General features: G+C 52.8%; 1 protein-coding gene across 1 annotated transcript; it reads left to right on the forward strand.

Annotated features, from left to right (window-relative positions):
• Positions 1 to 267: 267 nt before the first annotated feature.
• LOC120543002 (arrestin domain-containing protein 1-like) lies at positions 268 to 21,913 on the forward strand. The gene is made up of 8 exons (XM_039775813.1): positions 268 to 578; positions 14,559 to 14,669; positions 16,260 to 16,310; positions 16,394 to 16,548; positions 17,981 to 18,163; positions 18,243 to 18,419; positions 18,503 to 18,944; positions 21,076 to 21,913. Exons 1-8 carry the CDS (start codon positions 461 to 463, stop codon positions 21,123 to 21,125), a joined length of 1,287 nt encoding a protein of 428 aa, XP_039631747.1. The 5' UTR covers positions 268 to 460; the 3' UTR covers positions 21,126 to 21,913.
• The last annotated feature ends 4,203 nt before the right edge of the window (positions 21,914 to 26,116 follow it).

The raw sequence follows: 26,116 nt of genomic DNA on the forward strand, positions 1-26,116 counted from the left end.
TGTGCCGCCGTACCACCCCTAGAAGGAAGCCAGCAGCAGAGGACCGACAGCTGAAAGGCCAGCAAGTAACATGCAGTCACCTCGGAGTGGCCCGGGGAGGTCACCGGGTCCTAGAGGGCCACATCAGGTGACCCCAATCCCGCGAGCCTGACTGGCCGCCTCCTCCTCCTCCCTTTCGGACGGCCGAGCAGGTGGACTCGGGCAGCGTGCGCTTCGTGACCTCGCCGCTAGGGGCCGCCGTGTGACAAGGCGCCGCTCCGCTGCTCCTCTCAAGTCCGGTCGAGCGGCGCCCGGCGCAGGTGACTCAGCCCCACGGGGCGGCACGACGCGGCGCAGTCCCAGCCCTCCCGACGTCAGCGAGCCCGGCCCGGCCCTGCGCTCGACGAGCAGGTAGGAGCCGCGCTCGAGTGGCTGCTCGCCCGCTGCGGTCGTTTCCCCGCACCGCCAGGGCAGAGGCGACATGGGCAAACTGCAGCGCTTCGACATCGCCTTCAGCGACAACAAAGTGGTGTACAGCCCGGGAGAGCTCATCTCCGGCACGGTCAGCGTCGTGCTCAACAGCCCGCTGCCGTTTAAAGGTAAGAGCCGTGGAGACGCGACGCGACGCGACAGAACAGGACAGGACAGGATAGAACAGGACACGGGCCGGCGCCCGGGCCAGACGACGCGCTCGAGGCCCTGCGGGGAAGCACGCGAGAAACGGGGGGGTGAAGCACGGCGGCGTCAACGCCGGCCCGACGCCACGGTCTGTGGGAAAGCGAGAGAGCGGAAATGTGCGCGCCGCCTCCGACGTGACGTGAGGGGCACCGCTGGCGGAATCCGCGACCGCCGCTCGGTGCTGGGGGGTCGGAGCGGAAACCGCGACCACTGCGCAACACTGACCGGAGGCTGCCGAGGGCTCGCGGCCGAACCGGAACCCGGGGGGAAAATCCAAGCGGGCAGGCGGAGGCGACCAAGTTACATGGGACCAGGGCGGAGTGACGTGAAACCCGGTGGCTGTGGTGATGTGCACTGGGCCAAGGCGCTATATAAAGTGCTGGTGACCAAATCACCCGGTCCGAGGCAGGGTGCCATACAAAGTGTCATGTGACAGAGCTTGAGATGGACGGGTTGTCACGAGCCACCTGAGGTCACATTCAGATGTGGAGCGGACCACCAAGTGTGGACCGGACGGTACTGGTGGCAGTGGTCCACATGAAGTCACCCAAGCCTGGAGTGTCATCCACCACTGGGCCGTGCAATCCACCTGGTGGTCTGTCGCGTTACCCTGTCACCTGAATATGCCACTTGTTTGCCACTGCATTTGTGCGAAGGCCACTCGAGCAGGATGCCTGAGCCTCATTGTCACTTGTCGATAGTAGACTGATGGGGGTCTTGTCACATTCTCCACGGTGGTCCGGTGCCCGCCGTCAGGCCTCGGGTGCTTTATGATGGCTGCACGTGACCCACTGGATGTTTTGGTGGTGCGTCATCGCCGTTGTGCTCCTCGGTGATCTGCCGTCTAAGGATCCTGAGTCTCGGGGTCTGCCTTTCCGAGTGTAGTGGGGTCGGACCCTCGTATCGATCGCCGTGCCGGTTGTCAGCAGGACTTCCTGGTCGAGCCGAGCGGCTGTTTATTTGGGGATTTTTGGAATTCCGTCACGATGTGCAGGCCCGGCCTATTCCTGGTGCTCCCTTGTCACGGTCTCGGCCCACCCTGGGGGCTTGGCCATTGTCCTTTGTGTGTTTTCTCCTGATTTGGGGGGGTTGGGCGCAGGTGAAGGCGATAAACAAAGACGCCATTGTTGGTGTCACGTTTAAGGGGCAGACTGGAAAAACTGGAAATGACTGAAGAAGAGGAGAAGGGGGTGGGGGGGCAGAGCAAGGAAGTGGCGAGTCACCGGGGGGGTCTGTCCAGGTGGAGCCCCTCGGGTTTCATGGCTGCTCTGTGGGTCCTCCTGCTGTGTCTTGTTCGGGTTGCCCTGGGGGTCTCGGCTGTGGCTGGTGACTGCCATGTCACTGCCCGCATTCTCCACACTGGGAAACACCAAAAAGATGGCCGCCGTGGTGTGAAGAAGAGTGCGGGTGCAGCTTGGGCACCTTTAGGGTGCTGCGTTGGCTTGATGGGTCCTGTAGGTGAGGGGCTGTGACAAGTGACGCTTGACAGCTTGTGTGTGGCAGCCAACCCACTTAGACAGACTAAGTGGCATGAGTGGCACACCAGGCGCGTGCTGCCTGAACACATCTAACGTCACCGGCGGGCACGGGGCCCACATTGGCCAGTTGCACCCTTGATGAGTGACGCCAGGCCTGGTTATATAGCGCCTTTCACAGAACGGACAAGGGTGGCCTGCTGGCTCCGTAATCTCTCGAGTCTCCCCTGAGTGTGCCAGTCTGAAAGTGCCACTTGAGAGCGCTGGCAGGCAGTGCCATTCACTTTGACATAAAGAGGCATTGGAACTCCAAAGACGGAAAGAAAAAAATCAAATGAGGAGGAGTCGTCGTCATCTGAGGGGACACAGCGGTGGGCTCAACATGACCCTCGGAAATGTGGCACGAAGAGGGCGAGCACCACGTCATCAAAAACGTCACCAGTAACATCAAATGACACTCCATGTGGCGGGGTGAACCCCTGGGGTCAGCCGATGCTCAACTTCAAGACCCTCTGGTCAGATGCCACTTTGGTGGTCTCCTGTTTGTGTCAAGGGTGTCACTTCCTGTCCGAAAATGAGGACTTTTGGGGGTCTAGAGGGCCAAAAATTGGGGGGAACCCCAAAACCCCAACGGCGAGTCAAACGGGGCGTCACGTGTGGGTCTGTGTAACCACTAGAATGGGACAAACGTCACAGGGACACGTGACAGACATTTGGAGTGTACCTGGCTTCAGGTGACGTCCGGCCAGCTCTGCCCTCGTACCCGGGATGAGCAGACCCCAAATCTGATCAGCCATGTGAGACCCCTGCAGAACAAATGATGCGTTAAAGTGACCAGGCCCCCCATGTGTGCGGTTTGGTCACCTGTGACAGCGGAGGGGCAGGTTTGGGCAATTGAAGCACCAGGGGCTTGAACTGGACTCCTCTGTAGACTGTGCCAATGATGCCAGTGATGCCAGTGTGAAGTCAGCGAGATTTTATAAGTTTGTGGTTAGAAATGTGGCGTTAAAGTGCTGCCTTGAATGGAAACATCCGGAATTAGCTCGGGATTCGCTGACCCCAAGGAGCCCCCAGTCCGTCACACGTTCAGATTCCAGCCCCACACTGACTGGTGACACTTGGGTGACGAGCTGGTGGCGTGCCAGCCGTCACTCCTGTTAGGTGTTTGTGTTTTGAAGTCTCGTCTGTTTGTCCCGACTGACCGGTATGAGAAGACCCCCACGTGTGATACCCCGTTCATCTCGCTGGACGTGACAGCAGAAAATGAGCAGAAGGATTGGCAGACCCCCAGTGGGTTACCAGGGGTCACACAGCGTCAGATAGACTGTGTGCACAATTATTAGGCAAGTGAGTGTTTTGACCATATCATCATTTTTAATGCGTATATTCCAACTCCAAGCTGTATTAACTTGAATGCTTATTGGATGTACGCAGGTCAGGTGATGTGTATTTGTGTAATGAGGGAGGGTGTGGCCTAAGGAGATCAACGCCCGATATCAAGGTGGGCAGAATTATTAGGCAGGCAAAACGGGCCAAAAAAGAGATTTAACTGACTCTGAAAAGTCAAAAATTGTCAAAAGTCTTTCAGAGGGATGCAGCACTTTTGGAATTGCTAAGATATTGGTGTGTGATCACAGAACCATCAAACATTTTGTTGCAAATAGTCAACAGGGTCGCAAGAAACGTGTTGAGAACAAAAGACGCAAATTAGCTGCCAAAGATTTGAGAAGAATCAAACGTGAAGCTACCAGGAACCCATTATCCTCCAGTACTTTCATATTCCAGAGCTGCAACCTACCTGGAGTGCCCAGAAGTACAAGGTGTTCAGTGCTCAAAGACATGGCCAAGGTAAGGAGGGCTGAAACCCAACCACCACTGAACAAGAAACAGAAGTTGAAACGTCAAAACTGGGCCAAGAAATATCTGAAGACAGATTTTATGGACCGATGAGATGAGAGTGACTCTTGATGGACCAGATGGATGGACCTGTGGATCAGTAATGGGCACAGAGCTCCACTCCAACGTATGAGCTGGTATTTTTAAAGATGAGCTAGTTGGACCTTTTTGCATTGAAGATGAACTCAAAATCAACTCCCAAACCTACTGCCAGTTTTTCGAAGACACTTTCTTCAAACAGTGATACAGGAAGAAGACCACCATGATTTTTATGCAGGCCAATGCTCCATCACTTGCATCGAAGTTCTCCACTGCGTGGCCAGCCAGTAAAGGCCTTAAAGATGAAGGAATAATGACACGCCCCTTCCTCATCTGACCTAAACCCTATCGAGAACTTGTGGGCACTTCTTAAACGCTAGATTTACGGGGGAGAAAAACAATCCACCTCTCTGAAGAGTGTCTGGGAGGCTGTAGTCACTGCTCCACAAAAAGCTGATCGTCCGTCAACAGATCAAGAAACTGACAGACTCCATGAATGGAAAGAAAGGCTTATGACTGTTATTGGACAGAAGGGGGGCTATATTGGTCATTGATTGATTGATTGATTGATTGATTTTTGAAATGTCAGAGATGTTTGTTTGTTTGTTTATTATTCTCACTATAACAGATGAAAATAAACAAGTGAGATGGGAACATTTTCCTTTTTCCTTTAGTTGCATAATAAATCTGCACACTACTAGTCGCCTAATAATTGTGCGCACGTATGTATTCCCCTGATGATGTTCACACTCACATTTCCGTTGTGAAACATTCAGGTTTATTAACATTTTGGATTGACTGATAGCACTGATGTGTGTGTTTCATATTAAAATGAATCCTCAAAAATACAACTTGCCTAATAATTCTGCACTCCCTGTAGATGAGGGCCTCTGGAGGGGGTCGGTCATGTTTCTGATTCTTTCCCGGTGGTCCGCGCCCCCCAAGAGCCACTTCAAGGTCAGGGATTACGAATCTGAGGTGATTTTCAATTTGGACCCCTTACTAGCCGTCTGTCAGAGGGGGACAAATGACACATTTCGATGACACTTGATCCTATTTGAATGAATTCCGCTAATTCCGACTTTTTTTTTTTTTTTTAATCATTTTCCACGTTTTTTTTCACTTGAGGTGCGTTTAATAAAAGGCCGTCGAATGGAATTTCTGTTTGTGACGTCGAGAATCGCGAGATGGGCACAGCAGCCCTGGCACCGGGGCGTCCCTACTATCTGGTGTTAGAGAATGAGGTGTGTGCCAAAGACGGGGGTCCTCCAGCAGCACAAGGACCCCACAAACACATTGAGGAGCACAAAAGAGAAAGGGGGGGGGGCCTGAAAAAATCCCCAGTTCAATTTGGTTAAAAGTGAGGAGCTGAGCTGCTGGGAAGAGAAATCAAACCACAAAGCCACAAAGATGGCGGCACGCCTGGAGACCCCCACTGTGGCCGGGACCGCCTTTCACTTTGACATCCCACTCGGATGCTCTGAAGACCCCAAAGCGGCCTTTTCTGGTTTTTATGTTAGACGTGGCAGGTGCCAGTGGTGCTGCCCTCAGACTTAAGTGGCACTGATGAAGGGGCCTGCAGGTGTCCTCCATGCGTTCCCCCACACACCAGATGGCAGTCTGCCATTTCCACCCAATGTGCCTCTCATGATTGGCACATCACTGAAGATCCAAGCGGGCACAACACTCAGACTTGACCTTTTATGAAATTGTGACTTTTTATTTTTCATATTTGCACAAAAAAAAAAGTCTGCATGTGGGTGCTGCCCGCCTGCCCATGCGAAGCTGGTACTGCATAATTGCCTGGTGGTGTCTACCATGCATGTGCCCAGAATCTTTGGGCAGCCGAGGGTTAGAAACATAAGAAGTACAGTTGTGCTTGAAAGTTGGTGAACCCTTGAGAAGTTTCTAGATTTCTACATAAATGTGACCTAAAACATGAGACCCGAGATCTTCACTCGAGTCCTAAAAGTAGAGAAAGAGACGCCAGTTAAAGACATGAGACTTGGTCATTGCGACGTGTGTCACCCTCGTCGATTGGCACTTAGTTTGAAGGTGAAATTCGAGTCCGGTGGGATGCCAATCAGGTGTGAGTGGGCACCCTGTGGTATTTCAAGACCAGGATCCACCAAAGTCTGCTCTTCACCACACGTGTTTGTGGAAGTGTATCATGGCACCGACAAAGGACACTTCTGAGGACCTCACAAAAAGAGATGTTGATGCTCATCAGGCTGGAAAAGGTTAAGAAGCCAACTCGAAAGAGTTTGGACTCCGCCAGTCCACAGTCAGACCGATTGGGTACAAATGGAGGAACTTCAAGAGCATTGTTACCCTCGCCAGGAGTGGTCGACTCCAAGAGCAAGGCACACGTGGAATAGTCGGCGAGGTCACAAAGGACCCCAACTGAAGGCCTCTCTCACGTTGGGTGATGTTCAGGAGTCCACCATCAGGAGAACACTGGGCAACAATGGGGTGCATGGCAGGGTGGCAAGGAGAAGGCCACATTGTGCTGAAGATCACGTGGACAAACCAGAAGGCCATTAGAAGAATGTTTGGTGGACGGAGGAGACCAAAGTAGAACTTTTAGGTTTAAATGAAAAGCGTTATGTCTGGAGAAAGGAGAACACTGCATTCCAGCAGAAGAACCTCATGCCATCTGTGAAATATGGTGGTGGTGGGCGCATCAGGGTCTGGGCCAGGGCGGCTTGTCTTCACTGATGGAACAACCAACGAATTCTGAATGATATCCTAGAATTGTAAAGGGAAATGTCAGGCCATGAAGTGAATCTCTGAGAAGAGAAGGTGGGTCATGCAGCAAGACGACGACCCGAAACGCACAAGTCGTTCTACCAAAGAATGGCTCAACAAGAAGAAAGTGAATGTTCTGGAACGGCCAAGTCAAAGTCCTGACCCCAATCCAAGGACCTGAAGCGAGCAGTCGATGTGAGGAAACCCACCAACATCCCAGAGCTGAAGCTGCTCGGTGCAGGAATGATCAGAAGTTACCGGAAACGTTTAGTGAGGGGGTGACAGACGTCGGAATGACCAAGTCTAATATCTCGGTCTCTTTCTCTACTTTTAGGACTCGAGTGAAGATCTCAGGATGTTTTGGGTCACATTTATGTAGAAATCTAGAAACTTCTCAAGGGTTCACAAACTTTCAAGCACAACTGCAGGTTGGCGTGGAGTGAAACTTTGACATCTGGTGCCAAGGTGGCTTAGTAGCTGGCACTCCAGTGTGCTGATGCCCTGTGTGGAGTAGGCATGTTGTTTTATGAGTGAATGTGCCTGATGTTGGTGCAGTGCAGGGCTCATTGGTGGCATCACATGTGGGAACTGCAAGTACCAATTGTGCCAGTTTTCCCGATTCTTTTAGCAGATCTGGCTGATGCCACCCTTGAGGTGACTTAGCAGATGGTGGCCTTGTGTTTTACGGCCCAGTGCCACACACTCCACAGAGGACTGACTGCATGTTGTGGTTTTGCTTTTGTAATTGTGCCATATGTGGAGTGGCCCGTTTATCAGCGAGGGGCACCTCATAGTGCCATCCACGGCTCAAAGAACTTGTGAAGCCCCGAGGTGCTCTGCTGCACTGGAGTGATTGTGCCGTTGCTGATAAGGACAGCCTGGCCACCTCATCCTGAAGAGCCCGGGGACCGTGCAGGCCGCTGAGGCTCGCCATCATGTGTGCCACAAGGTGACGGGCAGAAACCGGTGTCAGGAGTGGGATGTGAGCCCTCGACCTCCAGAGCCTTACCCGCTGTGCCACACTGCCCGCTGTGGTGGCACACGGAGCCAAAATTCTGAAATGGTGTCACCATCCAAATGCTTCTTGACCCCACTGTCCCCTCCTGCATTTTCCTGGTTTTCTGCACCTTTTTGAAGACCCGACTGCTAAGCACCGCACAGCCCACCTTCTCTCGCTTTGTGTTTGTGACGAGTGGTGGTCCACTGTGTCCCGCCTGCCGTCCCCTCTTGTCATTGACGTTTCACTGCGCTGCTTCTGTCCGCTCGGCTTTGACGTTACATTGGGGGGCACGGTGCCCGTCAGCTGAGTGGCCACACGTGTACACACAGCAATGTGGTGGGGGGGCACAGATACCCATCTTTTGGCTTGGTCTCGCTGTGCATATGTGGTGATTGGGTGGTCTGTCACTTCACGATTCATCATAAGGACCACCAGTCTGGCATATTTAAATGTTTGTCTTTATTGTTCTTTTAATTTGTGGCCTTGGTGGCACGTAGGGTCACATGGGGTCCCTGTGAGAGCGAGTGGTGGTGACCGCTCCAGAATCATGAGCTTTACAGGTTCACACGAGCCACCCTCCAAAGTGCGTCACCAAAGGACCGAGCAGCGGGTCACTTCGGTCCGGGGGTCTTGGGGGGGTCCTTCTTAGCTCTGAGTCGCTGCTTTCACTTCAAGGGTCGAAAAGCTGATGGGAAACTCGTAAAGCGTGATGTCAGCCCTCTGAAGTGTGACGCCACATGAGGCACAGGGGGCCAAGCGCGGGCACAGGGGGGTCTTCTTCTGTGTCTTTCACATTCCACATCTACTTTTGAATCTCGGACCTCAGGGCTGTCCTGTCCAAGGTCCAGTAGTCAACATTTGTTAGCAGAATTCAAACTTGTGATCTCCCAGTTAGGGTTACTGATGTGACATTTACAGGCGGTGGCCTCGATGTCCAGAAATGTGACAGCCATCTTGGAAAGCCTGCCATCGGGTGTCAGAATCAAGTGACGTTTTATTTGTTTAAAAACAACAGAAGTCGACCAGAGTGCTGCGCAGCTTCTGTGAATCCACCAAATACGCACGGAATATCCACGAGAAAGAGAGAATGAGAGAAAGAGAGAAAGAGAGAGAATGAAAGAGAGAGAAAGAGAGAGAATGAGAGAGAGAATGAGAGAATGAAAGAGAGAGAGAAAAGAGAAAGAGAGAGAATGAAAGAGAATGAAAGAGAGAGAGAATGAGAGAGAAAGAGAGAGAATGAAAGAGAAAGAGAAAGAGAGAGAGAGAGAGAAAGAGAAAGAGAGAGAATGAGAGAATGAAAGAGAGAGAGAGAAAGAAAGAGAATGAAAGAGAGAGAAAGAGAGAGAGAATGAAAGAGAGAGAATGAAAGGAGTCGTCCTGTACGCGTCCAGAAGGCCAAGTCAAAAGGACAATCGGCTTTCAAAGCGCCTGCTGGCCTCGTGTATGAAGGTCCGCCGTCCCAAAGCATAGGGGCACCTGCTGCAAAGGTGCGGCCCCCACTGAACCCGAGACCTTGGCATGACCACCGAATTCTGGCCAGACGACCTCGGTGACCATAAGGGGTCTTGAAAACAAACGGTCAGACCTGACAAGGTGGCGAGCAGGATGCCGGTGTCGAGACGCCAGGACTGGTGTGCCCGCTAGGCGCCCGGCACAGCGTTGTGGATGAGCGGAGGAGATGCCAACGTTTGAGTCGCTGCCTCAGAGTCACGTTAGCTGATGCCTCGAGCCCACAGAATGGGCCTGTTGATCAGAAGTCCCCCCGAGGGGTTCGTGGGGGTCTGCAGGCAGCTGTCCTCTCAATGGCCGACACGAACGTCTGTAGCACAAGTGAGATCAGAAGTCCCCCCGGGACACGCGCTCTCTGTGTTTTTGTCATTTAGACGAAGAGAGTGAAGTGACCTGCGCGCTTTAATGGCCCCCCGCCATTCCAGTAAAGGTCTCGAAGGTTTGGGCTTCAACAGAATCTCGTGCAGTGAAAGGGGAGAAGACCCCAGAATGAGGGTGAGAGTGAAACGCTTCAGCTGGTGACTTGTGTACCCCCAGAGTGCTCTCCAGGGCAGCAGGACCCCCAGGGTCACTTGATAATAAACGGTGCCAACTCCAAACCCGCCCGAAATGCCATTTGTGTTGAAAAGGCTTGCAGGTGGGACACGTCTGTCTGTCTGTTTGTGGTTCTCAGGTAGCGGCTGCACCGCCAGGCCGGGACCCAATGAGTCCAAGACCACCGTCGGTGATGAAGAGGACACTCGAGTTCAGCAGCACGGATGACGAAGTCCACATGTCGGTGACTGCTGGGAGACCCCGCCGGCCCACAGCCACTGATTGGCCTTCTCTCTCCGTAGCTGGCATTGAGCCTTTTGACTGAAGACGCGGGCGATCGCCACGTGGAGTCCAAACCGAACGATCTGTGAAGAACTCGCACTGTCAGCCAGCCAGCCAATCAGCTGCTGGTCTTTGGACCCCCAGACACCGGGGCAGACCCGAGAAATGGCCAAGTGACCGCAGTGCCCAGGCTACTGGAGGACCACTTGGTGCCAGTTTAGCAAGTGAGGATGCCAGATGTCAAAGTATCATCTCTTGGTAATAATCGTTCAGGGTGGGCACGACTGTCTAAATGTCCGGACGCTGATGATCCGGTTTTTGACGCCGATTCTGAAAAGGTGGCCGTCCAGCTTGTCAAAGGCGCGTGTCGGGTCAGGCGGCCCTCCTGTCCTGCGGTTTGTGCCGCTGCTTCTCTCGCTTCCTCTTTGCTTTTGTTCCTGTTTTTGTGACACTTTAGTGACGAGGACATTAGCATTTGTGCGTTTTGCTGACAATTGTTTTTTTTTTTTTCTTTTCTTTTCTAAAAATGAAGTTTGTTGAATACTTGGCACATTTAAAACGGTTTAGCGTGGAGGGTCTTAACACCCCTCAACATAGAGCAGAAAAACAAGGTAAGGACGTACACTGTAAAACAAAATCACGTTACCTTTACGGTAAAGTACTGGCAGCTGGGTTGCCAAAATCTTACCGTAATAAATAAGCTGGCAATACTTTTAGGTCTACGGTAGAACTTGCTAGTAAAAACTGCTTTTACTTTACAACACATTCCAACAGAAGGGAACGTTTAACTCCTGTATCGGAGTACAGTGTAAGAAATAAACCACTGGAACGAACGTATTGAGGGTCAAACCCCAGAACACCGTTTACGTCACTGGAGTTACAACTAATAGCAAACCATTTAATTATACGCATTAAAAACTGTCTGGTGGAGAAGCAAAGTTTGCTTTGGGGTGTCTGCTGCCCTACTGGTGTGCCAGCTTATCGAATACAACCCAACAGAAATCAGCGTCCATCACCTCAGAAAACCTCCAGTTTGTCAACTTGAAGTTTTTTTTCCCGGCTATTCGAAGGTATTCGGTATTCAGTATTCGGTTCACCAGGAACAATATGGGGAAAGGGGCGTGTCCGTATGCAAATATCGTAACTTTGATTGGACACAGCGCTGTACCGTTTTACATTTTACAGTTGTATGCCTTCGCTATTTAAGTTTTACACGTTCAAATTAATAGATTTTTTCAGTGTAATTGTAATGCATCAGTAAACTGTATTTAGCATATTTTAATTTAGAAAAATATCGATTTTACAGAACTTAACTGTAAAAAATAATGAAATGTATTGTTCAAGATAAACAGGTCATTTTCAGTAGAACAGAAGGCAACTTTCTTTTACTTTCCCCATTTACAGTATTTTTACCGTTAAATGCACTGACATGTTTTAGTTTTAAAGTGTAGCCATCCCAGTAACATATTAACGTTAAACGGAGCTGAAAGGGGTTTGGTTGGGTTGTCATCGCGGACTTTGGACAATAATTCAGTAAGTCTGTGCGTGCAAAAGCCATAAATGATGGCATCCGACCGCGTTAATAATAAGCGTGGCCGACCGAGTCAAAGGGCGCATTCTTAACACACAGACGTGCGGAGGGACTTTCAAGGAAGGCTCTCTGGCGAATCTCATCGTCAAGTCTAGAAAAAGGTCAAACCAAAAGGAAGTGACAAATACACAGTGAAAAAATAAAAGCCCCCCCTTTACAGAACACGCCAGCGTCACTTACCTCAAGGCACTCGGCGACATCTGTGCGACATTTGAAACAATAAGCTCAACTTGTGTTCTTTATAAGAATAAGCCCATTTAGAGTCCACGTTTGTCACTCAAAGCACCGACTCGAGGACCTCGAATGATGAAGTCCGCCTGTCCTTTACATGTCCTTTGTTTCCGGAGTTTACGTACGCAGGTTTGCTTCTCTGGACCGCTCGGCTGTCCCGCGATGTCTCCGTAATTGTGACGGTGCTGCAAAAAGAGCCCGGGGGGAGCGGTTCGGGCACAATGAAGCGTTCTGCTCATCTTTATAAAGCAGTCAACTGGAATCTCGGTAACGAATTCGCGTGCAGCGGCAGTGAGACCCCCTTTAAATGATGGGCTTGCCGTCCTCCAGCCCTGCGCACGATATCGAAGTTGCAAATGCTAACTGATTTCAGTTTTCAATTTGTTGTTGTCAAATATTGAAAGATGTGATGTTACACTTTGGAAAGGTGAGATCAAATTGTGAAAATAATGGCATTAAATTTAAAAGAAACGCCATCTGCTTTTTGAAATGTCGCATCTCAAAGGGCTGAATAAAGGTTCAAACGGCTTGCCGTACTTAAAGTGGCGCTCGCCTTTGAGCAAAGGTATGGAGAGAACCCCGAAGGTCCACGGGCCACCCCTCCGCGTCGCCAGGCACGAACGAGGAGACACCAACTCCACAAAGAGTCCTCTGCTTGTCGGTCGCATTGAGCACATCATGAGGACTCGGAACGACAAAGACCCCGTGGCGCTTCTGTAAATGTTTTACACCATTAATTTTATTTTCTTATTGTGTCTTTTATTTTTCTGTTCTTTATTATGTAAAGCACGTTGAGCTACTGTGTGTATGAAAATGTGCTATCGAAATAAATGTTGACTGAGGCGCCTTCAGCGGCGAGTTCATCTCGGCGCAACAGCGCCATCTGCCGGGACTCGTGACGCAAACAAACTCTTGGAATGAGGAACTCTGAAGACGGCCTTGGTCAGGACAGGGACAGGAGGTGAAGGGCAAGGACAGTTTTATATATATAAAAAAAAAGGCACAAGAGTCGCAATGCCCGGCAAAGAAACGGGTGGTGTCAACCCCTCGGGAGCGGCACCTGCCTCGAAGAATGAATTCTAACGCTGGGTGCAGACTCTGAGGAGCACTCGTGCCCAGCTCCTCTGCCAATGGCAGCGCTGCGTGCGTTTTTAACGTCTTTGACTTTAACTTCCCTTCTTCCAAACATTGCGGGGGTGAGGGTCCTCAGTTAACAGACTGCCCTGTTCCTCTTTCCTGACGCCTTCTCGTGTCATTTGATGACACCTCCGTCCTCAATGGCCAGGAATATTTTATTTGTTTTTATTTTTGTTCATAACTAAGGAGGCGGCGTCGGTAACGAAGGGCAGACACTGGCCAATCCTTGCTTGGAAGATCGTCACCCAATGAAATGGCAGCATGAAGCAGCGGGGCCTGATTGGTCCATCTGGGTGACGTCGGGTGTCCAGGGCGTGCCCTTTCCGGCTGATGGCGCGCCTTTCTCGTCTGCGCTGTTTGTAGAAATCGCGCGCCCCGCGGAGGTCCCACCAGCCGGGTGGGCGACGCGCCTGCGTTTGCTGATACGAGCGGTGATTCCGATGCCAAGTCGCAGCAGTTTGTCTTAGAAGGGCTGTCAGGAGTCGCTCAGCCTGTAGTCACGTGAACTCCTATCGTAAAGTGCTGCTGTCCCTTAAGGGTTAAGTTTGGGGGGGCTCCGCAGGATTACCTGCATTTACACTTGCAGTGTTCGTTAAAAAGGAGTGTTAATAAATTCGGGGGGGCGGCACGACTGGCCCACTGTGTGCTGGCACTGCCCACAATGAAGCCTCTTATTGGCTTTTTGAAACGGAACTCCGCCTACTTCCGGTTCTTTTTGTTCCTAAGCAGAAGGTCCAATCAAGACGCAGCATCAGGGTCACCACAACAATAAAACCGATGGCAAATTAAACATCGAGAGAATGAACACGTCACGTCATTTAGTAATCTGGGGGTTTGGGGGTGCTGGAGTCCATCCCAGGCAGCATGGGGCGCAAGGCAAGACCAGCACCTGGACGGGGGCGCCAGTCCATCAAAGGGCACACACACCAGCCACTAGGAGTCTGCACAAACCCCCCAGTCTCCTTGTCGTGTGCCACCAATGCAACCTTTGTGGAGCACGAGTAAGAATTTCAGTCGCTGGCCCAACAGACATGAAAAGTGGCCACGCTGGCCTGCACTGTGAAGGACGTCGTGTCCCGAATGTCCTTAAGAGTCTTTGGATTGTGACGCGTTGTCACTTCTGTTGTTTGTCTGCCAGTCTTTGCGTGAGCCGTGTGTTGGGGACAGGCGTGTGGCCTTTGCACGCCACTTGGTCTTGTAGTCCCCTGGCTCTCGACACAGGTGACATCCCTCCATCGGCTGCTCATCTCTCGTATTTTTGCTCTTAATGATTCCGGACCCCCCATGCCCCTGACGTGGACTGTTGCGTCACACACGTGTTATCTACTCTTGTCACCGGTGTGCACTTTCCGTCTTTATGGTGTCTCGATCTCTGAATGTGTGGATTGTGGAACACGCGGGCGACCTTGCAGTGACGTGCGGACCCTCATTCACTTCATTGTGCCCGTTTGTCTTTCAGCGATCAAAGTGAACTGCGCCGGCTCGTGTGGCGTCTCCAACAAGATGAACGAGACCAACTGGACGATGGAGGAGCAGTACTTCAGCAGCACGCTGACCATGGCCGAGAAAGGTGAGCCGCCCAATCGCGGGGGAACTCGTGGGAGGGGTCACTGCCCTGGCACCTCGGGCCAATCCACTGGGCAGCATCTGCCCTGACTGGTTAGTGGTGCTGGGGGGTCCTTGTGCTTCTTCTTGCATTTCAATATCTTATACAGCGGACCACAGGGGACATCAGTGACATTCATGCTTGTCATGTGCTCCAATCACGTCAGGGGACACAAAAGTCAGGAATCCCAGACTTCAAGTGCCCTGAAGAAGACACTGGATGTGGGCATCTGGGTGGCACAGCCTGAGGAGATTAGACAAAGGTGGGTTAATGACCCCGAAACCTGTGAAATCTCAAAGCCACAGGCGCTTTGGAAATGCACAGTGCCAGCATCTATGATGTGACCAAGGTGACCGCCAGCCGTCACACCATAGCAGTGGAGCTACCAACCAAAAACGGAGGTGCCCACAAAAATAAGGGAGACCCTCAAAACAAGTCTGACCACAGTGGGGCACCATCGGTGAAGAACCAGCCGACCTGGAGAATGTCGTATCGGGGGGATCTGCAAGGCGCTATAGTAGGGGTCCCGGACGGGGAAGGCGCCATATAACAAAATTCTAATGTCCCCCTGGAATGGAGTGCAGGGAAGTTCGTAGTTAAGTTACGGGGGGCACTGCTGTTATGTGAATACGCGGCCCCCCTGCAGTTTCCGGCGGTCTGTCTAGCAATCTTTGATATAGTGCCTTTCACATCCGTCTGACTCCCTGACATGTGACACACCGCTGTCACTAAACCAGGTGACGTGTGAAAGTGACTTTCTCTCTCACGGTCACTGAGCGCCGTCCTCTTCTCCGAGGCTTGAGACCCCCGCGCCGCTCACCTGCTCCGCCCTCTGTAACCTTTGACCCTGCAGACACTGCTGCACCAGAGGAGGAGTGTTGGAGGTTGAGGGTCCCTCGCGCCATGGCGGGGTCCCCTTCATTGTATTGAGGTGGCATTTCTAAGCAGAGTGGCGGCATGCACTGAACTTGAACTAGCGCTCCCTGCTGGACACGATGGGCACATAACCGGAGTCTTCCCCCCTCGTTGAGCTGCCGGTGGGCTCTCGAGAGGGAGGGTCCCACTGAGCTGTGTCATTTGAAAGAACAAGGAGACCACGAAGGCGAGTCGGCTGACCAAAGTGGCGCTCAATTCCAAAAATTTCCCTAATTCCTTCCAAACTTCTGTGTGCTTCTTAATGCAAAACGAGAAAAAAAGAAATGGTGGCACGAGGGGCACACCGGGGGCAGCAAAGAGGGCTTGTAAGAGGAAGAGCCAACCATGAAGAGCGGCTGCCCTGATGAAGACCATCGCCACACAGGGCCGTGCCAGTGGGACTGGCATCGTGTCTTCATAGCCGAGCCAAGCAGGCCTTTAGGTTGAATGGCACGGGGCACGGTGGGCTGGTGGTCTGAAAAGAGGTAAAGGAGCCACGTTGCGTGCGTCTCTTGGCTTGGCCCCTTGCCACTCTGGCCTGGCTGGACCCAGCCCAGGGTCCACTGCGTAGAGACTGGCAAGGCTGCCTTTAGCGCTCGGCCCCCCCGACTGACCCCCAGGCCTGTTTGTGTTTTGCAGGTTCCCTGCCCCCCGGCGAGCACTGCTATCCCTTCCGGTTCCCATTGCCAGGTAAGGTGACGTTGTGGCTTCTGCGTCTGTCCAGCTGACCATTCATGGACTTGGGGTGACCACTGGCATCTTCTTCTTTTCAGTCTCCTGTCCCACCTCGTTCGAGGGTCCTTTTGGAAGGATTGAATATCGAATCCGCGCGACGATCGACACGCCACGCTTTGCCAAAGACTACAAGGTTCAGAAGGCGTTCTACGTGCTGAACCTGCTGAACCTGAACGAGATCCCCGACATCGAGGTGAGTTTGGCCGTCACGGGGAGGACAAGGGGGGCCGTGATGTCGACCCCAGAAATGACAGGTGGGCGAGTCGGCCCGAGCGCAGGTGCAGGAGGGACTTGTCCCCCCGCTGTGTCGGCTCCCCCCATAATTATCGTTCCGTTGCTGCTGCTGTTGGCGTCACTGGCCTGGCTGTGACCCCCCAGTCTGGTCTGTCATGTCCAAGGCCCCCCCGGATGACGCGTCTTTGTTTGTCCCCCTCGGTGTCTGCAGGATTCCTTTTCCCCACAGCGTCCCTGCTAATCCTCAATAAGTTCACGTCCCCCAGTGCGGTGCCCCCCCATCCCATACTGGACTGGAGGCTGGCTGCCCCCCCCCTCTTCATCCTCCACTTTGGTTTCCCTGCAGGTGTGTCCTGCCTTTTGATGTTTGTCAAGTCCTCCTTGGTTCGCTTCCTCAGTTTAGGGGGTCTTTCAGGTTGGACCGTATCGCTCAGGGCCTTCCTCTTCTTCATCAGTCGGACCAGCAGACCTTTTGTTAACGTGCTGAGCTGTGGGAGCAGAGCAGGAAGGCAGGGGTCTCGGAGATGGCCGGCGCGTACCCTCACAGTGGCCTGTGGCATTGATGGTGAGGCCCACGGAGTGAAGGGACATTTTTAATCATTTAAGCCGCCGTCGTTGGGGTCATGTGACCAGCTGCTGGCCGTGTATCCGCCGGTCAGTGGAACTTCTCTGAGGTGACGGGCGACTTGTTTGGTTCGTAATGGCCGTGTGATTGCGACTAACTCCTTAGTGTTTGACCCCGTGCTGCTGCGAGTGACCACGGACATGACGGACCGAGGGCACCGATGACATTGACCACAACTGCTCGGTAAGCCCTGACAGGGCAGTTTTAACGATAGGAGGGCACACGTAACACCCCAGCGGGCACCTTGACTGGATGGCGAAGGCCTTGTCCGTGAGAGCCTCGGGGGAACCCGGTGCCGCTGACGAACGGGGTCTTTGCAGATAAAGGACCCCTTGTGGGACCTGCTGGGGCTTCCTGAACCTCGGGCACCCTGGGTGGGCTCCGTGAGAGTTACAGGTATTGCGTTTGTTGGTGTAAATCTCGACGCGGTCGCTTAGTTCACAAGAACTCGGAGAAATCGGAAGACGCCATTTTGGTCCCAAAAGGTTTTCCGTCCACACTGGCCTTGAAATACCAGAATCACTTAAATCTTCACTGGTGGGCATGCGTGGTTAGATAGGGCAGGATAACAGGGGGCGGGGGGTGAAGGTGGCAGCGGAGAGCAGCACAGTAAAGCTGGCACAACAGCAATGCTGCCAGATGGCGCCCAGCTTTTTGAAACTTACACACCCAGAAAATCGGGGCAGGGGGTCTCCTCGAATAGGGAAATGGCGTCCGTGCCCGTGTGCCCGAGTCCCCACTAAGCCCAGTTTTTGTGATTCATCAGCAACCTAACACAGTGAGCACATCCAAGAAGTTCTCCTACCTCCTCGTGAAGACGGGCACCCTGACCCTGACAGCGGGCAGCGACCTGAGGGGCTACACGCCAGGACAGGTCATCAAGCTGAGCGCCACCGTGCACAACAAATCCGGAAAAGACAGCAGCAGCATCCTGGCCAGCCTGATCCAGGTAAGCCCCCCGAACGCTGGCCCGCGCCGCCTCTCGGCACATGTCACTCACCCTGTGCCTCTCGCTTGTGCTGCTGCAGAAGGTCACCTACAAGTCCAAGAGGTCCATCTATGACCTGCGCACCATCGCCGAAGTCGAGGGGGCCGGGGTCAAAGGCGGCAAGAATGCCGAGTGGCGGGAGCAGATCATCGTGCCACCGCTGCCGCAGTCCACCCTCAGGAGTTGCACTCTCATCCAGATCGACTACTTCCTGCAGGTATGGCTCACCTGGCCGTGTCCCGTCTCGGACCCCCCCCATCCATCCATCTTTACTTGCTCTCCTCTGCCTTCTTTCTCCAGGTGTCGCTCAAATCTCCAGAAATTTTGGTGACTCTCCCCATCTACATTGGGAATATCGCAATAAACAGCCTGCCGGTGACTCCGTCTCGACCAGTGAGGCCCGCTCCGCTGGCACCTGCCTCAGCCACTGTGACGCCCACCGCCCCGCCCGCCGAGCTCGCCTGTGGCACCGACTGCGTGGAGATCCCCACCAAGAGCCACTCCCAGCAGCAGTCGAGCAGCCAGCCGGCCGCCTTCTCCCCGAGTGCCTTCAGCTACGCCCCCGGACTCAGCTTCCCGGAGACCAGAGCCGACTGTGAGGAGGGGGGCAGCACCGGACCCCTCTTCTGTGTGTCCACCGGTGCCACCGTCCCCTACTACTCTGAGGGAGCTGTGACGCCCATGCCGACGGCTGGGCCGCTGATCCTGCCGCCGGAGTACAGCAGCTGGAACTACCCGAGCGGTAGGCACCTCGCCGCCCTTTCTTATTGGCCGATTCCTGCCCTGTGTGCTGCTGGCGCTGGTGGGGGTCCGGCGTGAGGTTTTGTGGTCACTTTTGGACAAATCGAACAGTAGCCCTCGGAGGGAGCACTTGGCCTTTCGAATGGCTGTGGTATACGTTGAGCCGTTAAGTGCAGCGCCAGTAGAATACGAGCCGAGTTCCGTCTGTACTCCGCGTCGGGACTGGCAGGGCGCCATCTGGTGGAGCCCACTCGGTAGTGCATGGTGTAGCAGAATGCATTGTAGCGTTCATTCCAACAGGTGGCGCACCACCACCACCATTAGCACTGATGGAAACCAACGACAGCCTCTTACTAACGGCTCTAAAGACCGCCCAGGAGCCGAGTCCGAGACCCTCAGTGGGATTAGCCCTTCTGTCAGCTTTTTCATTTCCTGTCCTGTTTCTATTTAAATTTTCTTTCTCATATTAGAGTGTCTGCATTGTGCACCATCTGTTGGAATGAAAATGGTTAGGAGATGTGTGAGAAATGCCATGTCAAGAAGGACGCCCTCAAGTGGGTGTATACGAGTGCCATCGTATGTCATTTCGATTAGACGGCGCTTCTGCACTTGCACGTTAAGCGAAAGACCGGTGGGCCGCAATTTATCGAGGACTGTGGCAAGTTCACGTAGACTCGCATTGTGGCCCCGGCTTGCCAAACGTTGCTCTTAAACACCGAGGATCCCTCTGGGCATCTTCAGCTTTCTGCCCGCCATTGTTAGAAAGAAACGGAATGCAGCAGGACAAAGGCAGCCTTGGCCCCCAGTCCGGAATTAGCTCCTCAAAGGGTCAAAGTGGGCTGAGTGTGAATAGCTGGCACCTTTCAAAGGACGCTGCTTGCTTAGTGTGCCAGGCACCTCTTGATTGTTGACAGGCATTGCCCACTGGGCATCCATTACCCAGGAAGCTGTTCTTCTCTTGCCATGATGTATCATTTTGGATTCTTTGTTTCTTGTAAAGCGATACACTTGACTTGGTGGGCTGCCCCGAGGTGGCACCAATTTCATGATAAAGCCCCGCAGCAGACTAAAGGCTGGTCAGAGCTGCCACCCTTCTTTGAAGTGCCAAGCACAGTGGCCAGCATACCCATTTCTGTGATGCCAGTCCATCGTCCACATGCACAAGGGCTCCCTAATCGGTACGCAGTCGAGCTCCACTGACAACAGTGGCACTGCCACGGAGACATGTGCCCAGAATTTGTTACTGGAGGACGTCACCGTCATTGGCACTGCTGCCTGTTAGCTGTATGGCATTACATTTCAGGCCCAGGCACACTTTCACCGACTTTCTTACACATTCCAGTTTGTATGAATGTGCCTTGAAGTGGGCAGCCGTGCCGTGCAGAGTGGGCACAGGTTTGGACAGCCTTGGGCTCACCCTGACCCTGCAGTGTCACAGCAGTTTGAAACGGAGGGATAAGTGACATCTGTAAAAGTCGAAGTGCAGCAGACGTGTGTGTCTTTGTAAACGCTGGTCACAATGGCAGTGCCACTGCCCTAATGTGGCTGGAGGCTCACAACGAAAGGCTAATGCCCTCTGAAAACCTGTGGGACTCTGAGGGCTTGGGGTCTTCCTCAGACCAGTGACAACTGGGAAGATGAAATCTCTAGCAAAGGTTCAAAGTTCTGTCACAGAATCCTCAGGTGTATTGGCGATGCCAGTGATGCCAAACGAGTAGCAATCACAATGAGAGTGGTTCAGACGGTTACCTCGGACAAAAACGCCTCATGCCACTGCCGTGTGGCATGGGCCAGAAAGTGCAAGGCTGACAGGGCAGACGGCTTAGAAAGAGTCTTACTAATTACTGAGCAGCCATCACTCCTGTCTGGACCACAGCCTTTGGTTCAAAGTGCCCGCTGCCACACGGTGACATGTAATGCTGGCATCGGGCAGCCACTACAGACCCCATGAATTCGTGTCACCTCTTGGTATGTTTAGTGCCAGCTCTTCAGGCCCATATTCGTGATCTGCTAGTGAGGCCTGGTGCTGGGCATCGTCATTGCCACATTTGATGTGTGCGGTGTGCTCACGTGTGTAGGTGCTGTCTGCATTGTGTGCCACTCTTAATGCCACTCTCTCGATTTTCTTCCAGAGCCGCCGCCTTCATATGAAGAAAGCTGCAGCCGAGCTCCTCAGGACTGACCGCCTGGGTCTTCAGACGGGGTGAAGCCACTGCCCGCCAGATAACATGGACACTTGGGATTGGGCACGGCAGAGTGGACAAACTGGGGGTGCAGGGTGACCCAGCCTGCCAGGAGTAACGGCCTTTGTATCTTTTTATGCTTTTTTTTCTGCTTTTTTAAATGAAGGAAAAAAACAAAAAACTGATTTTAGCATCTGTGATGCCTTAATGACGCCGAGCTTTCGGCTTCCTCTTTTTGTACCTCTGCCACACTTGGCTGGCACACAGAAAAAAGTCAATCATGGGTAGGGCAAGGCAGTGTGACCTCTGCCTATGCCACCTCTTTCTGGGCACATCCCCACCATGGGCCCCGGTGCTCGGTGGCAGAGTGTTTGTACTTCTCCAGAAGTCAAGACTGGTGCTAACTGTTACTCCCAGTATTCAGTGTGGGGTGCCAGGGAAGAACACGGGGTCTGGGCGGGGCCTCACCGCAGTGCCCTGTAAAGCACACGCTGTCGGCTGAGTGACTTGGACGATTATTTGCACAGAAGGTTCTAGAGCTTTAATCCGATTCTGACTCCACTTATCTTGACTTTTTCTCTTTTTTTTGGTGGTGGTTTTGCCCTCCCATTAAATTATTTTGTATTTTTCTAGCAGAGGCCTTGGCGTCTCTGCCTGTGATTTATTTATGTAGTTTTGTTCTTTTTTTTTTTTTTTTTTTATTAATACCTAAATTTGTATTTGTCTCAGTTTAACTTACTTTAAACGATGTATTCTTATTCTTGTATTAATAAAGTTATCTGCCTGACCTGCGTCTCCATGTGGTGACCTAGAAAACCTTTGGTACCCGCTGTCGGTTTCGAGGGGTGCCAGGTAAGCAGGTGTAGTCGCTCTTACCTGGGGTGGACTATGTGCCTGCTGTAGAGCCCTGGCTGCTTCCCCCTCTGTTGTCACAGTGGTCTTGGGGGCTCGCTCAGATTGTGCTTTTGTTCTCCACCAACCCCGTGCCCTGTCTGCTGTCTCACTGGCCCCATGAAGATATCGAGGGGGCTCAAGCTCACCAGTTGTGGCCTTCTACTTGGCTCCTTCGACTCTTATCCCATCATCCATCCATCCATCAATATCACGGGTGCAGAGCAAGGAAGGCCATGTGGAGAAGAGGAGGCTCCCAAGGAGGAAGAGCCAGAGAAGTAAAGTAAGGCGAGCCTGATCCTCTAGGGGGCACTGAGGTGCCACGGTGCCAGAGCTTGTTGGCTCTGCTGTGCTCTCCTTATCCTTGCATCTTCAACATGGCACTCGGGGAGACTCTTAATCTGAAGCGGTGGCCTGCCCCTCCTCCCCAGTGCAGCCACTAGATGGCAGTGGCGTCCACAGACTGGGAGGCCTTGTGTCGAGGAGAGGCATTAGGGCTTTGGCCTACCCTCTGTGTCTCTGAAGACATGCAGCTTCATGGCCTCCACCTTCTGCCCCAATGGAGTGGATGGTCCACATTAGCGGGGCTGGAGAATCAGCAATGCATGCGGGCAGCTGCCACTCATCAAGAACAAGAGGAAAACGAGGAGCAACCAGATGTGATGATCTTTGGCTTGGCACCTAAAGATAGATGTATGCCAATCTGGCCCTGCAGAACACCATGGCCTGCATTTTGTTATGGCATGTGTGCAAATGAAACAAGGAAGTAGTGCGTCCTGCATGTCTCCTATGCCACATGACCATACCCTGTTACAGTGCTCACAAAACACAAGCGGGTCATTTTGCTACGGACTCCATAAAGCCTTGCCTTTGTGCCAAGTGCTCAGGAGCCAGTGGGCACAGTGAAGGGCAGGAGGTCATCTTCCCTGCCTCCATGTCCATCTTTACACCGTTTGGCAAGCCTCCCTTTGTGCCAACCCTGTTCAGAAGACCAGACCTATCCTATTACATATCCAGTCAGAAAAATGGTGTTGAGGTCACAGCAACGGCCACAGTGCAGCCCCTCATTCTGACTCCCCGGGCTGCACACGTCTCTCGACTGAGCAAATCCTTACTAACTCAATTATGTACAGGGTACCGGGGGAAAAAAAATCACAAACACACGTGTCTGTTTAAACTCCACACTGGCACAGCCTGGGCACTGCCCACTACAGCTACACAAGCTGCTATATAACGTAAGTTAAGCATGTTTGGGCTTGGCCAGTACTTGGGTGGGTGACCAACCAGGAAAGCTTGGGGGTGCCTACCCTGTGGTCTGCGTGTGCATCCCAATGCAGTGACGGGCTCTCTGTGCTGAACAAATTGGCACCACTGGTCACAAGAGATCTCTGGGCATCCACTGGAAAGAGCTGAGTGTTTTCTGATAGCCTCCATAACGTGCCCACCACAGGCTGGTCAGTCCCCGTCTCTCACCACCTAACAGCTAATGTGTGGTGAGTGGGCTGGCACAACAATGGCTGCCGCTGCATCATCCTGGTGGGCGCTTCACAATGGTGGTGACTGAAGTGGCTCGCCACTGTCTACGTAAAGCACTTTGTATTAATAGCTACAATTAGTGCAATCTCAATGTAATTAATATTAGTTATTATTATGATGTATCCATCCATTTGTCCTGTCTTCTCGCAGTATGAGGGTCACAGGAACCCACTAAGGCAGTTTCAGTGGGCATCAGGGGCCATGCAGACGTCACACTGCCACAGGGTTGGGGACTGAAATGGAAATCTCAAGAAAGCCACAGCACTTGCCACCTCATTCTAAGACTGCACATCTGCGCGGCCTTTCCATATTTAATAATAAATTAGAAACCGAATCCTTAAACCTGCTGGGACTAAGTAAGTGGCTGGCGTCCATGGCCTGGCTAGCGTTTGGTCTAACAAGCAGAAAAACAACACAAGGCGACGCAGAAAGTAGAAACTCGAAAGAGCGGCTGTGTGAAAGACGCGACGGACAGACGGACAGATCGATCGATCGATCGATGGCCTGGAAACCGCAAGCCATAAACGCACAGGAGAAACCGATGCCTGACCTGACTGGCGCATCACTGCATGGAGACGGCGAGCTATTCCTGCACTTGCAGACTGGGCACAGAGTGCCCATCGCCACCTCTTCTTGTATGTCTGCCCGCCACCCGTGGCCCTACGCCTCTCCGTCTCGGCGTTCGCGGGCCCGCGCCTCACAAACTCTGGCGGGCTCGGCTTGGCTTGCCGTCGCCTGTGTGACGTCATATAGCGGGGGGCGGGGCCACGCGCGGGCCGAGCAGTCATGGCGTCAGCGGATCCTGAGGTGAGTGAAAGGGGAGCGGGTCGGTGAAGGAGCCGGCGTCGGTGCGCCGCTCGGGGTGGTTTGTTCGTAGGCTTTCCGGCCGTGTGGCAGGAGGCCGTTAAGACGGGAGCCGGGGCCGAGTCGCGCGGGGTCTGAGGAGCTGAGCTCGGCGAGTTTTATTTTAAACAGCCCGCTGTTCTTTTTGTGTGAGCGCCTGTTTGTTTGCGCGTTCGCTCCCTCGCGTTCTCGCTCGCGATTTGAGAACCGGGGAGCTTGAAATGTGCCGGGGGTGAGAGAGAGAGAGAACCCGAGGAGCCGGTGTGCCTGCCCCGGGAGGGCCAGCCGCTTGAAAAGTGTGGCGGAGCTCCCGAGTCGGCCTTCGTCCGAGTAAAAGTCCGCTGGCCGGCTTTGTTTGTGCTCCGCGTTCAGTGTGGTGTGGCCCGTCCTCGCGCCGAGGTCCCGGTGGCTCACCTGGGAAGTCCTGCCATGGATCGTCCTAACAAAAGAAGCCAGCGGAGGGTCCCAAAGTCTTGGCAGACCGGACGGCGGCTTTTCGCTCTGTGCAAATATCGCCTGGCTTAGCGGTTTTTGCCTCCCCGGAGTGAGACCCGGCCTACGGAGTTGGACCACAGAGGCCACCTGTTCGAGGGCCCCTGCTCGCTGGATCTTCGCAGCCTTTGTCGGACATTTCTGGCGTTGACCCCCATCTAAGCACCCCCTTCTCACAGATTTGTGTTTGCTTTGCTTTGCTTTGACGCTGATGAGTTGGACGAGTCACCAGTCATCCTTTCACTAAACTTGTTTAATCCAGTTTTTGGGGGTCACAGGGTGGGCAGGACAATGGGCCAACCATCCATCAGCCCGTCCATCCACATCCTGCAGTGGTCCAGTTCTGAACCGCACCTGCACATTTAGGAGAAGGGAAGTGAGTGACCAGGCTGGCATTCAAACCCTGTTTTCCAGGAACTCTGAGGAAGCAGTGCCAGCTAATGCCACCCAAGTGTTGGAGCTTTCAGCTGAAAAGGAAAAAAAAAAAAAGCTGAAAACTGACATTCATGGCAAAATAGCCGGGGGGCAAATGGGCATTCGGCTGCTGCTGTGGGCCTTTGCTTGTTCTCCAGGAGATCCACTTTTAGACCTTCATTCCTGTTTGCTTTACATCCAAGTTTAATGTCCTAATCCTTGGTGACGCCACACTTCACGTTTCTATGACCGCTACTGTCGCCTTTACCTCCCTGGACTTTGGTCTTATTTTGGTTATTAAACAGTTTGAAGTGATGATGCCCTTCATTTATTATACTGTAAAAGTTTTCATTTCCCCGTGGGGTCCAATAAGGTATAAGCCGGTCTAATGAAAGGCACCACATAAAATCAACAACAACAACATTTATTTCTATAGCACATTTTCATACAAAAAATTTGCTCAAAGTGCTTTACATAATGAAGAAAAATCAAAGACAAAATAAGAAATTAAAATAAGTCAACATTAATTAACATAGAATAAGAGTAAGGTGGTCCGATGGCCAGGGAGGACAGAAAAAACAAAAATAAAAAAAACTCCAGACGGCTGGAGAAAAAAATAAAATCTGCAGGGATTCCAGGCCATGAGACCACCGGCCCAGACCCCTCTGGACATTCTACCTGACATCAGTGACACCGTCCTCTTTGTATTTAGGGTTCTCACGGAACGACTTGATGATGACGGTCCCATGACGGTCCGGCAGACTTCTGGCTTTTAGTCCATCACTGTCCATAAAGGCTGCTTGCTGTGATAACA

This window comes from Polypterus senegalus, chromosome 13 (assembly GCF_016835505.1).
Source record: "Polypterus senegalus isolate Bchr_013 chromosome 13, ASM1683550v1, whole genome shotgun sequence".
Taxonomy (NCBI): Eukaryota; Metazoa; Chordata; class Cladistia; order Polypteriformes; family Polypteridae; genus Polypterus; species Polypterus senegalus.